The 13,295-nt window shown below is 28.2% G+C and overlaps 1 protein-coding gene across 7 annotated transcripts in view; it reads left to right on the top strand.

Annotated features, from left to right (window-relative positions):
• The window catches only part of LOC107438989 (uncharacterized), a 32,381-nt gene extending 20,721 nt beyond the window's left edge, over positions 1-11,660 (top strand). For 5 of the 7 annotated variants that reach the window (XM_043045142.2, XM_016051427.3, XM_071181756.1 and 2 more), the window contains 2 exons: positions 1,894-2,058; positions 4,846-11,660. In XM_043045142.2, the coding sequence (XP_042901076.1) occupies positions 1,894-2,058; positions 4,846-5,087 (407 nt within the window). In that variant the 3' untranslated portion in view covers positions 5,088-11,660. The remainder of the gene's footprint in view (positions 1-1,893; positions 2,059-4,845) is intronic. The other 2 variants (XR_011636932.1, XR_011636931.1) reach the window with 2 other exon arrangements.
• Positions 11,661-13,295: the final 1,635 nt, after the last annotated feature.

Raw genomic sequence — 13,295 nt, 5'->3', positions numbered from 1 at the left:
GGATTTAGGGTCCTATACTTCCTTTTCTGTTCGCTCAAATTACAATTGCCAAGGCGCTAAATAGATTTCTAGCTTGCGATTTTTCCTTAAGCTGGGGGTGGATACAAGATGCATACCTTTTAAATTTTCTCCTTATGCGATGTTTTTTTAAAATTATTATTTCGTTTATTTATTTTCTTACAGGCTGCTGCCAAAAAGTTTGCTAAGAATTGGCTATGTTCTGCAGCAGATCGCGATATGGGCGAATATTTCGTCGACTTCGTTATTAATTTTTTTAAATAGTCTTTCTCTCAGAAAATTATTCCATCTTAAATAACTTTCCTTGACAAATTTTTTTGCTACTAAAAAATATTTCGTCGGAAGCGCCGCATGTAGGAAAAAAACAACTTTTTTTTCGATAGCGCCGCGGCTCTTCCGCCGAAAAATACATATTTTCATTTATTAAAATACAGGATCATACACAGATACTGTACATTATTTTTAAACCAAGGCAAACATTCTTGATTTGTTACTTTTTCAATCACTTTTGAGGTGAAAAATTTTGTTAATGACGATGAATTATTAATAAATTATTATCGCAGGAATATGCTGTCACTTATTCAAGATTTCAAGATACAAATTGTTCTGCAGGACCTCGTTTGTTCTGCGACGTACGTCGCAGTTTTAGGCACTTTCTGCTTCTGGGGTATGCTATATCTGTCAGGGCCACTGTATCTGGTGTATGCTATATGCTATATATGTCCCACAAGTTCCCATAAGCAAATCAATACCTGTGGGGGTACTGGATTGATCATGCTCTAATTCAGGTCAAAATTATGAGCTTTGGATGGATGTAAGGATGGTACTTAGCTGCCAACTTTACTAGTTTGTGCCATTTACCAGACAAGGAGAACTTTTATACTGGTATAATAAAAATTTTCTTGGTATTTGCATATTTTCAAAAATTCCCTAAAATTTACTAATACATAATGAAGCAAGCCTCATATATAGTAATCAGTATAAAGTTTTTCTTTCTTTCTTTTTCTTTGTTCTAAAAATTTCAGTTAGTTTTTATTCAGAACTTCCTTTTTAAATTATAAAATCTTTTAATTATCAATAATGATTTACTTATCTACTACTATTTAAAATTATGAGTAAACATAATAGATTCATCTAATACCAATCATAAATGGAAAATATTGCAGACCGTTTATAGTTATTAGTTTTATAAAGTTTTTGTATTTTGATGACAGTAAAAATCCCTATGTATAAAATATGTTGTGTATTATGCAACAGTTACATGAGATTTATATTATTTTGTAAAATCTACTGGATTTTTTCCTATTCTTGTTGGCAGCTATGATGGTGTGTAAATGTATCCTCCCTGTAAAACAGGATNATTAAAAGTTATGGAAACAAAACGGAAATATTTTCTCAAAATAATGAACCCTGACTTCCCAATTATTGGGGGGGTCCGGACGCCTTGGACCCCTATGGTTCCGACGCCAGTGCTCCGGATCATCCTCAGGGATGTTTTCCGGATTGTCACCAAATGTTCACTGTGCAGCTCTAGTACGACGTGAATAAAAGTACCAATACTATCCACTTGGAATTGGAATGAGATCATATTCTTTTAACTGTCTTAAATGACCTGCTAACTGGTGTGGTTTCCAAGAACTATTTGGAATCTCCAAATGAGGACTCTAATGCAGCTCTAATGACAATCTGAATAACATTATGAAGCAAAAATATATACCTCCTCAACTAAGGCCTATATGCATAAGAGGATTAATTAAATAAAACTCATAAAGTATTTTTTCTGAAGTGAGAAATAAAAATCTTAAAATAAAGAATTGTTGAAGAATTAAAAATTTTGTCTTAATTTAATAGCACATTTTTTTTGTTTTGTTATAGAAATTAAAATCTCTTCCCAAGCAAATACAATGTCTCCAAGTTCATCAAAAATTAAGAGGAAGAGGAAGCGCAAAGGCAAAAAAGATGATTTTTTTATTATTCATGGAAAATACTTTCCACCCCTAAGGAACCTATCTCCTACCCACATAGAAAATAATGAAATAGGTATGATTTTACAATAAATTTTTTTAAAATTTTTTTTAAAGAGTTAATGTTTGTGTTAGCATTTAAGATTCTTAAATCCATTATTTTTAATTTTATTATTCCAATACCATTATATTAAAACTGAGATATTGCTAAAATAAATATTTAATGCTTACTTATATTTGCATTTAATTTATTTTAAATTTGTATATTATCAATAAAACCTATGAATTTCTAACTTGCTCTATAATTGTTACAAAGCTAACCTTGTTGTCCCCTTTTTTCTGGAAGATCCGACCCTTCAAATTTTCTTGAAATTCAGCATTTACCTATAGAAATGGGGTAATGATAGTCTTTTTTTTCTCTTTTTGTGGTGAAAACCACAAACGGATAAATTTTTTTTTATAAAGATAAGTATTTTGTTGAAACTAGGATCTTCCAGTACATCATTGCTGAGATTAGGGACTGTTTTTCTCCTTTTGGGGAATACAGCCCCTTAATCCAGCAAAAATTCTCCTAAAAACACTGAAGTCTTAAACTTCAGAATAATGACCACTGTGTCATTTTTTAAAAATTTTGTTTTCAAACAAGGTGTACAATACTGATGTCAAAGTTTCAGATTGAAATTTTTTTTTTTTAACATAAAGTGTCAATTTGTCTTTTTATATCTCATCACTGGTATTTTCATATTTTTATCTTTCATGTTTTTGAATGTGTGCATTTTGAAAATGCTTATATCTTGATAAAAGAGTTTATTTAAATTGTGTTATTATGAGGAATAAATTTATTGTGATTTTCAAACAAGGGACTTTGAATTGACTGAACTGAAGTCACAAAAACTATTAAAAATGGAAATAAAACTTTTAAGTTTGCTGGTAGCGCTACTACAAAAGTTTTTTTTTCCTTGAACAGTTTAATTATGTTATTATTTTTAATATGTGTGCAAATTTGTATATTTTATAAGTCATATTACTTTATATCTTGTTAAAATTACAAATTTGATTCTTTTTATTTTAATTGTACCTCGATCATAGGGAAAGTTTTGCAAATGGATCATTTTTAAAATTTTTAGATATTAGTTAAAATTTTTATCCTGAGGGGGGATGTAACATAAAAAGCTTCAATTATTTTTTTTATGTTATTCCTTTTATGAATATCCTTTCCTTAACTTATTATTCAAAACGAAATGCTTTCTCACACTTTTAAATTCAAATATTGTCATTTAATCTATTTTTGGCTAAGCATGCATTAATTAAAAGTAAGACATTTTCCCCCTTACCCTGTGTGGGAATCGCGCTCCCTAGTTAATATACCAATTAGAATTACTAAGATTTCCCTTTTTCCCTAAATCGAAACATTTTACGGATTTTCTTTGCAAGATTTTCCCTAACATTTAGGCTGAAGCACGATGAAATTGTGGCTCTCTCTCTCTGGTCATTCATCTGAAAATTATTAAATAAAATTAAATTCTTCATTTTTGAAATCCTGTGCCTGTTTTCCTGCTCGCCCAACTGCCTTCATTACACACACACACATATATATAAAATAAAATTTAAAATACTTAATGCAAACAAGATAAAAATTTGTGAAGTAAAAGAAAAATAGAACATAAACAATTAAACAATTCCAAATCACAAGAGCACCAAGCTGCGGCTAATGTCATTACTGGAAGAATATTTGATAGAAATCAAAATAAATTATTTACCTTACACAAATCTGATAAATAACATTAAAGCAGGAATAATCCAAACAACAGCAAGGCAAGAAGTCATGGATAGTAAAAAACAGCCTCTAAACTTTACGAAAAGGGAAATATCCGAGAAAGAGGAATAAAATAAGATCAAAAATGGAAATGAAGTGCTGACCAGTGGTCTGTGCTTCCATTTTTGTATAAAGTTGGAGTTGTACATATAAATGTGTTTATCTTCTTTTAATAATAAAATTGTACAGCAAATACAATTATTGAATAACATATTTATTGATAAAAGCCAAAAAATTTTCAAAGTAATTTTGCATTATTTTTTTGAATTTTTAATTAGTTAGTTGCTTTTGTAGATTAGCAGTTTCTTTCCTACTGTCATTACTTTGTTGCTCATTGACATTGCTGTTTAAGGTAGAGTTGTTTTGAATGCTTAGAGGTGCACTGTGATAGGCTCATATTCACTCACATTTTTAATTTCATAACTGTATCTGCAATATTTGTCAACAACTATTTAAATATAAAGATCGGTATAGTGCTATCCAAAAACGGACTCATGCACTCGTTTAGACATTTCAATCTAATATTACTATGCATTTGTAAATTTTTATAATTAATTTTTGATAAAAAAATATACATGTTTTGAGCTTATTCAGAGGTTGTAGAGTATCAATTTAGTTTTTATATTGTAAAATGTTCTCTTCAAAGTTGATGGTAAGCTTTACAAAGTACTGTAAGTTACTTTTGACTCATTCTTTTAGTTAAAATATAAGCTCTAGATAATATGAATATGTGTTAGCCGTACTGAGTCTGAGAATAATTCTCAGTTTCAACATGGAAAGTTGCTTTTATTTATGGCATTAAAAATATTCATGTTTCAAAATTTTTTCTTTACTTTTGATTGTTATAATTCCACCCCTCCCATTTTTTCGCTTTAAAGATTGAATTAATGCTCTTATAATGAGAATTTTGATTGTCAATTTTCTTTCATTAGCTGATCAGTTATTTTGCCGCAGTTGTCATATTAATCTGTAATTTGTTTCACTTTGCTTATTGTTGTTATTTTGCATTTGACATTACTTATTTTTTCGCTATTTCATGATTTTCAGATTTCTCTGCTAAGCTGCCCACCTGCTCTTCAAGAAAAAACCACAAGCCTTTTATTCCTGCTTCAAAAAGACTAAAAAATGTTGGTCACATAGCAATGAGATCGACTAGTAGAAGATGTGCACTTTGCAGCATCAAAACAAGTGTACACCGCACTAAATGGGCATGTTCCACTTGTAAAGTGCCACTGTGCATGCAAAGAGATAAAGTTCCTACATGTTTTCAAAAATTCCATCAAGAATAATTATTTTAATAATAAATCTACTTGTTTTAGTTGATATTTTTGTTTTGAAATTTATTTTAATAATTTATAATCATGTAGTTTTTGTTTAATTTTATTTAACTTTTTATTTGCATGGTGTTTGACAAACAATCATAATAGTTAATAACATTTATTTTTAAATATGAAACTTTTTTTAATTCAAAATATATAAATATATATTGTTTAAAGTATACTAGGCCTTTTGTATGTTTATATTTTAGAAAATACGAGAAGATATAGGAAATTTATGTATCTATTTTATATATTCCTTTTAAGTTTTGATTTAGAAATTGTGTGTACATAAATAATCCCTCATAAGTATTCAATAATCTAATTAGACTTACAATTTTGGTTCTTATTATTCACATAGTCTTATTATTTCATATTCTTTATCAATTAATTGTACAATGACTAATGAAAAATTACTAAAAATGGATATTTTTTCAATTTAAAATAAATTTAGTTTTCCCATTTTTATACCTTAAATATATCTTAAGAAATGGTTTAACATTTTAGTTGCAAAACTATACTTTATGTATATTACATATTAGCTATAAAAATACTCATCAGAACACAGAATCATAGTTTTATTTTTTCAAATTCCTTCCCTTTAACAATTAATTAATCAATTTTTGATAAAGGAGAAATAATGAATTTTTTAAAATTTAGAATTCATTTTTTTACTTTAAAAATGTGTCCTTCAAAATGATTATAATAATTGAAAAACAGTACTGATAGCTGCAACTTTTACTTAATTGATATATAAAATGAAGCATCTCAAAACAAAATTTTCATATTTCTTGAATTTCATGATACATGTTAATTTTTATTGACATTATGTTTTTTTTGTTATAAAATTTTTTCGTGGAAAGTTAAAATAAATTGTCATACGGAATTTTCATAACTGTTAATGACTTTGATAAACTTGACTTTGATTTTTTTATGCTATGCCTTGCTTTTTTTTGTAAAATTTTAAATTAGCAAGTATAGAAATGCTAGCAGACTTTTAACATTTTATTTTGATGAACACTTTTAAATGATATTTGAAAAAATTAAGATACGAAAAGTGTATTTAGTATGCATAATATAAAGTTACTAATATTTTGTAATGTATTGAGTAGTCATATATTTGCACAATATATCACTAAGTGAAATATTTTTGTGGCTTTTTTTTTAGAGTNTATAAAAAAAAAAAAAAAATGAAATGAATGAGTTGTTAATTTTTTTTTAAAAAAAGAAAGCTTATTTTCAATTAAAAACTGCTCGTCAAAATTTAGTATTAAATTGAAACGAAAATATATTTAATCAATTTCGATTTTGAAATTATTAAAATTTAAAATTGCATATGCTTGAAGAACTTAGCCTTGTAAACTCGCTTTTGAACTAAAATTTTCTTGAGTTTGAGTTTTCTTTTTATATTTTTTTATCTCTGTATTTTCCTATTGCGGTTTTTGTGCATTGATGTTTGATTTTCATTTGTTTTTGTTTATTGAATAAAAATATTATATAATTGAAGAGTGATCCAGTTAATTATTGTTGTTGCATAAATTCTATGATTGTACAAAAGTATTTCCTTATTGAAAATTGCAAAAAATTTGTGGAATGGTTTTTATTCTCTGATGTTTTCACAAATAGTTTAATTTTCTATCTAATGGAGTTGCTGACAGTTAAACTTGCTTTATTGTTTAAGCGTTTGCAGATATTCATGTATAAAATTAATTCAAATTTACTTTGTCTAAATACTAATTAGTAAACAGTAGCTATGTATGTAAGATTCATCATACTTAAGAAAAAATTGTTGTCATTTAACATGCAATTTTAATGAAAACAAATTTTTAATTAATAGCTTTGCAGTCAGGGTCAAATAAATTTTAATTTAACAGCTTAAAGTCAAGCAAAATGAAATAGAAAAAAGTAATATTTTGACTTCTTGAACTCTATAACTTCTCCTATCTGTGGATGTAATTAAAATGCCTAAATTACATTTGTGGATTGGATAAGATTTGGTAATTGTATTATGACAATTTTAAAATTTTTTGTTATGGCAGTTATCAAATTTAATTTTTATTCAACTGTGTAACTCACCTAAATATTTTTGAAGCTTCAAGTGTTAAAATTATGATGCGTTGCATGCACTAATAAAAAATATAATGTAATTTTTAGTGTCAAAAAATAAAAATGTTGTTTATTGTTTAAAATTTTATTAATTTTTATTATGCATGTATTTAAGCACACTTTGTCCTGAATAAATCGTTTATAATGTTCTTTAATGTATCTTTTATCATGATAAAATGAAAATATTCTTTTATGTATTATCTTGTTAATCTAATAACAAAGTTACATCGTTAATCACAAAGTTGAGTATTTTGTGTTTAATATCAGTATTTAGTGTTTTGTTGCTAATTAGGGGAAAGAAAAGAACTGCTGGTTTAAAGTATTTAAATTTCTTTGAAGCTAAATTAATCTATTAAGTTGCATGTACAATTTTAAATTATTATTGTCTTCATATGCATTATTAAATTATTATTTTCTTCTTGTTATAACTTTTATATATTTAAAAAATACTCTAAATAGTTTTTTTATCCTCTGACCATCCCACAAATGGACAAATTTAGGCAAATGCTTCTTTCATGTACACCATTTCTATATCTAATATGGAAAATTAGGTTTCTCTATGTGAAATGAATGCAGCTCTAAATGCAACTTTCTATGCACACAACAGCTTGAGGATGAATAAGTTAAAAAGGATTAGCTGATAAAATCAAAGAATTTTCGCCCTTGATGAAGTAATAAAGGTTTTTATTTAAATGATGCAAACGTAATAAGAAAATTTTATATTCTTGTTACATTGTCTGATTGATTGTTTCAAAAAGGGCATTTTTTTATTTAAAATTTATGTTTCAGGGACCAGTTATGTCTACTTGAGGTATTTAAAGTCCAGAAAATGTTGAGTAATGTTACATTTAAATGCTATTTACTTGCTTTTAGTGCAATGTACATTTAGTTGCTTGTATAATAGTTTTATTTTAGTGCAATATTACATAGATTATATCACAGTGTAGTTTTCTTTTAGTTTAATGTTTTATTAATGATTCACAGTTTTGTTTTATAGCAGTACAGTATAAGTAGTATAATGTAACTTTAGTGTTTTCATGTTTGATAATGTAGTGTTAAGTAGTTTCAATTTTCGTAATTCTTATGTTTTAGCGTAATATATTTTTAATGTAATATTATTAGGAATATATTTTTTACGTTATTATATTAATTGTATATTTGATAGATTTGGTGTTTTTAGAATTAGTTTTGAAGTAGTATAACATATTAAAAAGTTATTTACAATTTTCAAAAATTTCTTACACTTTCTTTTTTTTCCTTTTTTAATAAAACCTTATTTCTTTTTATCTACTTCTGATGCAAAATTTTGTGTCTATTTTGAACGGAGTTAATCATGAAATGTACCCTCCAATTTATTAAGATAATGTACCAAAATTAACTAAGTTTCCTTTTTCCATATTTTTTAGTTTAAATTTAAGTGCTTTATGATGCAATCTTATAGTTTTGAATTTTTTATTATGCCTTGTTCATATACTTTATTGATTTATTTCTTAAAGAAAAAAATGGAATTAATTTTAAAACTATTACGCTTCTAACTTTGTATTTTTGAAATAGAAATTCATCAAATTATTTTTACTGCAATTTTGTTTTAAAAAGAAATTTTTCTCGAAACAAAATTTAGTTTTGCCAAGTAATGAAATATTTGACCCTAGAAAACAAAAGCATCTCATAAAATATCCTTCACCATAGTTCATAACTTAAAGTATTACCAAATCCCTAATCAAGACTTTAATTTCAAAAAATTTTTTTCCTTCTCTTTTTACTCTTAAAAATTAGCATAATATTGTGCTACATTTTTTACTAGCTGTAAAAATTGATTTTGATTCATCTCTGAATGTTATGGCACGTTCAGAAATTAAAAGAGCTCAAGAATTCCTAGCAACTGTAATTTTGAAGTAAACGTCAAAAATATCCTGCGAAACACCTTAAGAAAGGCATCTATTAATTCTAGTAGTCATTGTCCCTAAATTGAAGGTTTTCTCTGTCTAACTAATTACCATAGTTCAAATTAATTTTTATCCTACCTTATAAAAGCATTTCATAAAGTGTGTGTTTGTAAATGAATTAGTTTTTAGAATTGAAAGGTTTTACTATCCTATTCACTATAAATTTTTTTTATTCTGACAGCAAATTTAAAAAGTGCTCTAATGAAACTGAAATGTTTTACACAATTCAAGTTTGTAGCAATTATAAAAAAATTATGTTGTAGCAATTATAAAATTTTTTGTCTAAGGAGCAAGTTATTGCTGCAAATAAAAGTGTTATATCAGTGTCGGGTTAAAATGTTTTGCTAGAAAAAAATGGGGGATAAATTTTATTTTGAACAAAGTAATAGAACTTTAATTAGTGAAAACAAATTTGTTTTAAAATTTAAAAATTCCTTACCAAAAAAAAAGAAAGAAAAAAGCAGTGAATAGTTTCTTTTTCTGCAGAAGAAAAAAAAAAAAGTCTTATTTAACTCAAACAACTTTTTTTGTGTGTGTTTTTTTTAAAAATTTCATTGATTTTTCAACTCTATATACTTGAAGGATTAACATGCATCATCTTAGTGTTGAAATTTTGCTTAATTGAAAGAACTGATATTTGTTTCTAATAATTATTTTTCAGAAACAAATAAAAAAGAAAGTGAACTGTGGTGTCATTTCTCAAGACCTGATAAACTGAAAGCAAAATGCAGTTATTGCAATGCTGAATTCAGCATGAAAAATAACTCTACTTGGAACCTCATACGACACATGAATAGAAAACATCCATTTATTCAATTTAAAACAAAAGCAACTTCAGTGCGTCGTCCAAAGTGTTAATGAAAAAATTGTTACCGTTTTGTACATCAAATGTGTAAACCCCATACCAAACATTGAACTCATTGCGAATATACATAAACGAAACTTTCAAAATGAAATGGTTAAGGGGGAAAATTAATTTTCGTTTGTAATTTACTGTTATAAAACCATATTGTAATCAAGTTCGGGTTTGCATATAAACATTAGGTAAGTTCGATGACACAAAGATGGTGGAATGGTTTCTCATTTGTTGAAACTAATGCCATATGTAAAGAGTTGAAAAAGGTTAATGTGTTTTATTTTTTAAATGTTATTAAAATGTTAGCCAGGCACTGTATATATTCCACCCCCTTCTTTCTTTTATATAAACAAACAATTTAGAGTTAAACAAAGTGTCCACCTATCTAAAGATTTATTCTCTGCTTTAAGCAACCGCCGAGGATAGTTCAGAGCTCATATCTTACCACAATGGCTTAACCATTGTGTCATTCTTGTTCTATATTAATATATACATATCAAATGCAGAGTCTATTTGATATTAAATAAAGCAACAACAGGACACAGTATATACTTTAGGTTAATATAATGAAATATTTATATGTGCTTTACTGTTCATAACTTCTCCTTCTTGTTCTTTGTTTGATTAAATCTAAAGAATAAAAAATTTACTAATATTCCTCTTTTGAAATGCTATAGAATGCTCTAATTACAGATGTCAGAAGGAATTTATTTCTTTGAATGTTTCCATTAACTCCCTCATAACTGTATTTTAAAGTTTCATAAGATTGCTTTGAGAAGAGGAATTACTTATAAAAAATATATTTCAAAGATCAAATATATTACAAAAGGATCAAATATATTACTAAAGGATTAAATATGTATTACAAAATATATTACAATTGGTCATCTTAACCAGACTTGTCAAAATTTCAACAAACAGATCTAATTTATCTTCCAATTTTTCAAAAAAATATTTTAGTTAAGCTAATTACATAATTTTGTATTTTTGTTAGATTCCTTTTGCTATTCTTTGGTAGTGTTAAATTGGTGTTTATATTATTTTAAGGATTGATAGGTATAGGATTGATAGGCATATACCTATCATTATATTTAACTATTATATTATATTTGTTATTCATTATATTTGTTTAAACTAATATCTTTCAGTTGGTTAGCTAAAATTATTTTAAAGTAAACTTGGACTGTTTTTATATTGTTAGTATATTGTTTTATATTGTTGTGTTTATATTTGTTATTTTTTTGCAATTCTGCGTTAAAGAAATAGTTTTATTTTTTATTGATTAGTATTATCCTATAAATTTCTACCAACCTATTTCACTCTCATTTATGTTTATAGGTTTGATAATTTACCTTTTTAATACATTGTTGGATGTAGTATTAAATTTCTTTTTTATATTATTTGTTTATGTATTCAGGACAATTTGCGTGTATTAAACGCAATCACACATTGAAATAATTCATTATTGATTGTTAACTATGATTATTAGTTTTACTTTTGCGTGAGGTATTTTTCAATGTTTGTTTTAATTGAAGACTTGGATAAAGGATTTTAGACTTTCTGAAGGCTTAACAATTGTAAAGATTGAATTTTCCACTGTAATTTGTTTATATGAAATAAAGTTACAATTTATAAAGTAAAGTCTATTTTATTTTAGTAATTGGTGTTTTTTTAGTATTTGCGTTTTTAGTTATATGATTTTAAAATGTTTCTATTATAAATTGTTTGAACTTTTTATACGTTTTATGTCTTAAATATTAAAAAACATCTTCATACAGTTTTTTTTTTTGTTTTTGTAAATTCTAGTCAATGTAGCTTTTTGACTTCGCTCGCAGATCATCCATCGGTTACCAAAGCGGGGGATCCATCACTTCCTCAGAGAACTAAAATTGTGATGGCATCTCGTCGGATCATCCTTAGGGGTGTTTCACAGATCGTCGCCAATATCTCATTGTGCAGCTCTTGTGCGACGTGACGCAAATAAATTGCTACTACAACTTTGTTTCATTAAGTTTAATGAAATATTAACGAGATTCTTAATTTCTTATCATATACCTATTTAACCATAATATTAAGTTGAAATAGTTTACAGCATAAGATTTTTTCTTAATTACACTGGACCCGTTTCCTATGCGGACACCTATTCTACACCTATTTCCGCTTCTTTGAGGTTTCATTAAATACTGTCAATTCGGTATTGGATTAGATACTTAAATAGTATTTCAAAGGAAGTTTGCTTGCTTGCAGAATTAAAAAAAATAATGAAACTCAATTTTCAAACTAAAGAAAGAAGACGACAACCAAAAATTTTGTTGCTGTTGTTATTGTTAATTTACGTCGCACTAGAGCTGCACAATGGGCTATTGGCGACGGTCTGGGAAACATCCCGGAGGATGATCCGAAGACATGTCTTCACAATTTTGATCCTCTGCGGAGGGGATGGCACCCCCGCTTCGGTAGCCCGACGACCTGCGCGCGAAGTCGAGCACTTTACGGTCGCACAGTTCAACGAGGACCAATACCACACACCCTCGGTCCCTACGCAGACTGATCCAAGTGGTCACCCACCCGCACACTGACCGTAGCCAGTGATCTGCTGGGAACCGTGTCTTAGCGATCAGTCCACTGCGGGACCTCAAAAATTTTGTAAGATGTTGAAAATTAAGAGAAAATGCTGTACTGGGTTCCTTAGCACACCCTGGTTGGAATTGTTCACCCTTTTCTATGGTGGTTAGAACTTCGGATTCAAAGGTCGTGAGTTTGATCCAAGCCGGCGGCCAGCGAACATCTCTTACACAATCTTCAACATTGGTGACCATGGACGCAGGACACGTAACTGTTAAACTTTTCTGCAGATGGCAGCACTATAATTGACTCGGTAAACAAACCGCTATAGCTCGAACTGAGAACTGTAATGGGGACTTTAATCAACCGGGTACACTTCCTCAAGTCTCGTGAGTCCCGCAGTGGACTGATCGTTAAGACACGGTTCCCAGCAGATCACCGAAGTCAAGCATCACTGGCTGCGGTCAGTGTGCGGGTGGGTGACCACTTGGATTAGTCTGCGGAGGGACCGAGGGTGTGCGGTATTGNCCGGGTGCACTTCCTCAAGTCTCGTGAAACGCTTAGGACGGACAAGTCAGTCTTTATCGTTCACTGAAGGGGGAGTGTGTGGTGGCCATTTAAAAAAAATTCCTAACTCTAGTTAAACACAAGAGGAGACCACTTTAAACTCAAATTTATTGTTATAATGTGATGAAATAACAAATAGCG

The sequence above is a fragment of the Parasteatoda tepidariorum genome, chromosome 1 (genome assembly GCF_043381705.1).
Source record: "Parasteatoda tepidariorum isolate YZ-2023 chromosome 1, CAS_Ptep_4.0, whole genome shotgun sequence".
NCBI lineage: Eukaryota > Metazoa > Arthropoda > Arachnida > Araneae > Theridiidae > Parasteatoda > Parasteatoda tepidariorum.
The sequence above is the reverse complement of the archived record's forward strand: the minus strand, read 5'-3'. Positions and strand labels throughout refer to the sequence as shown.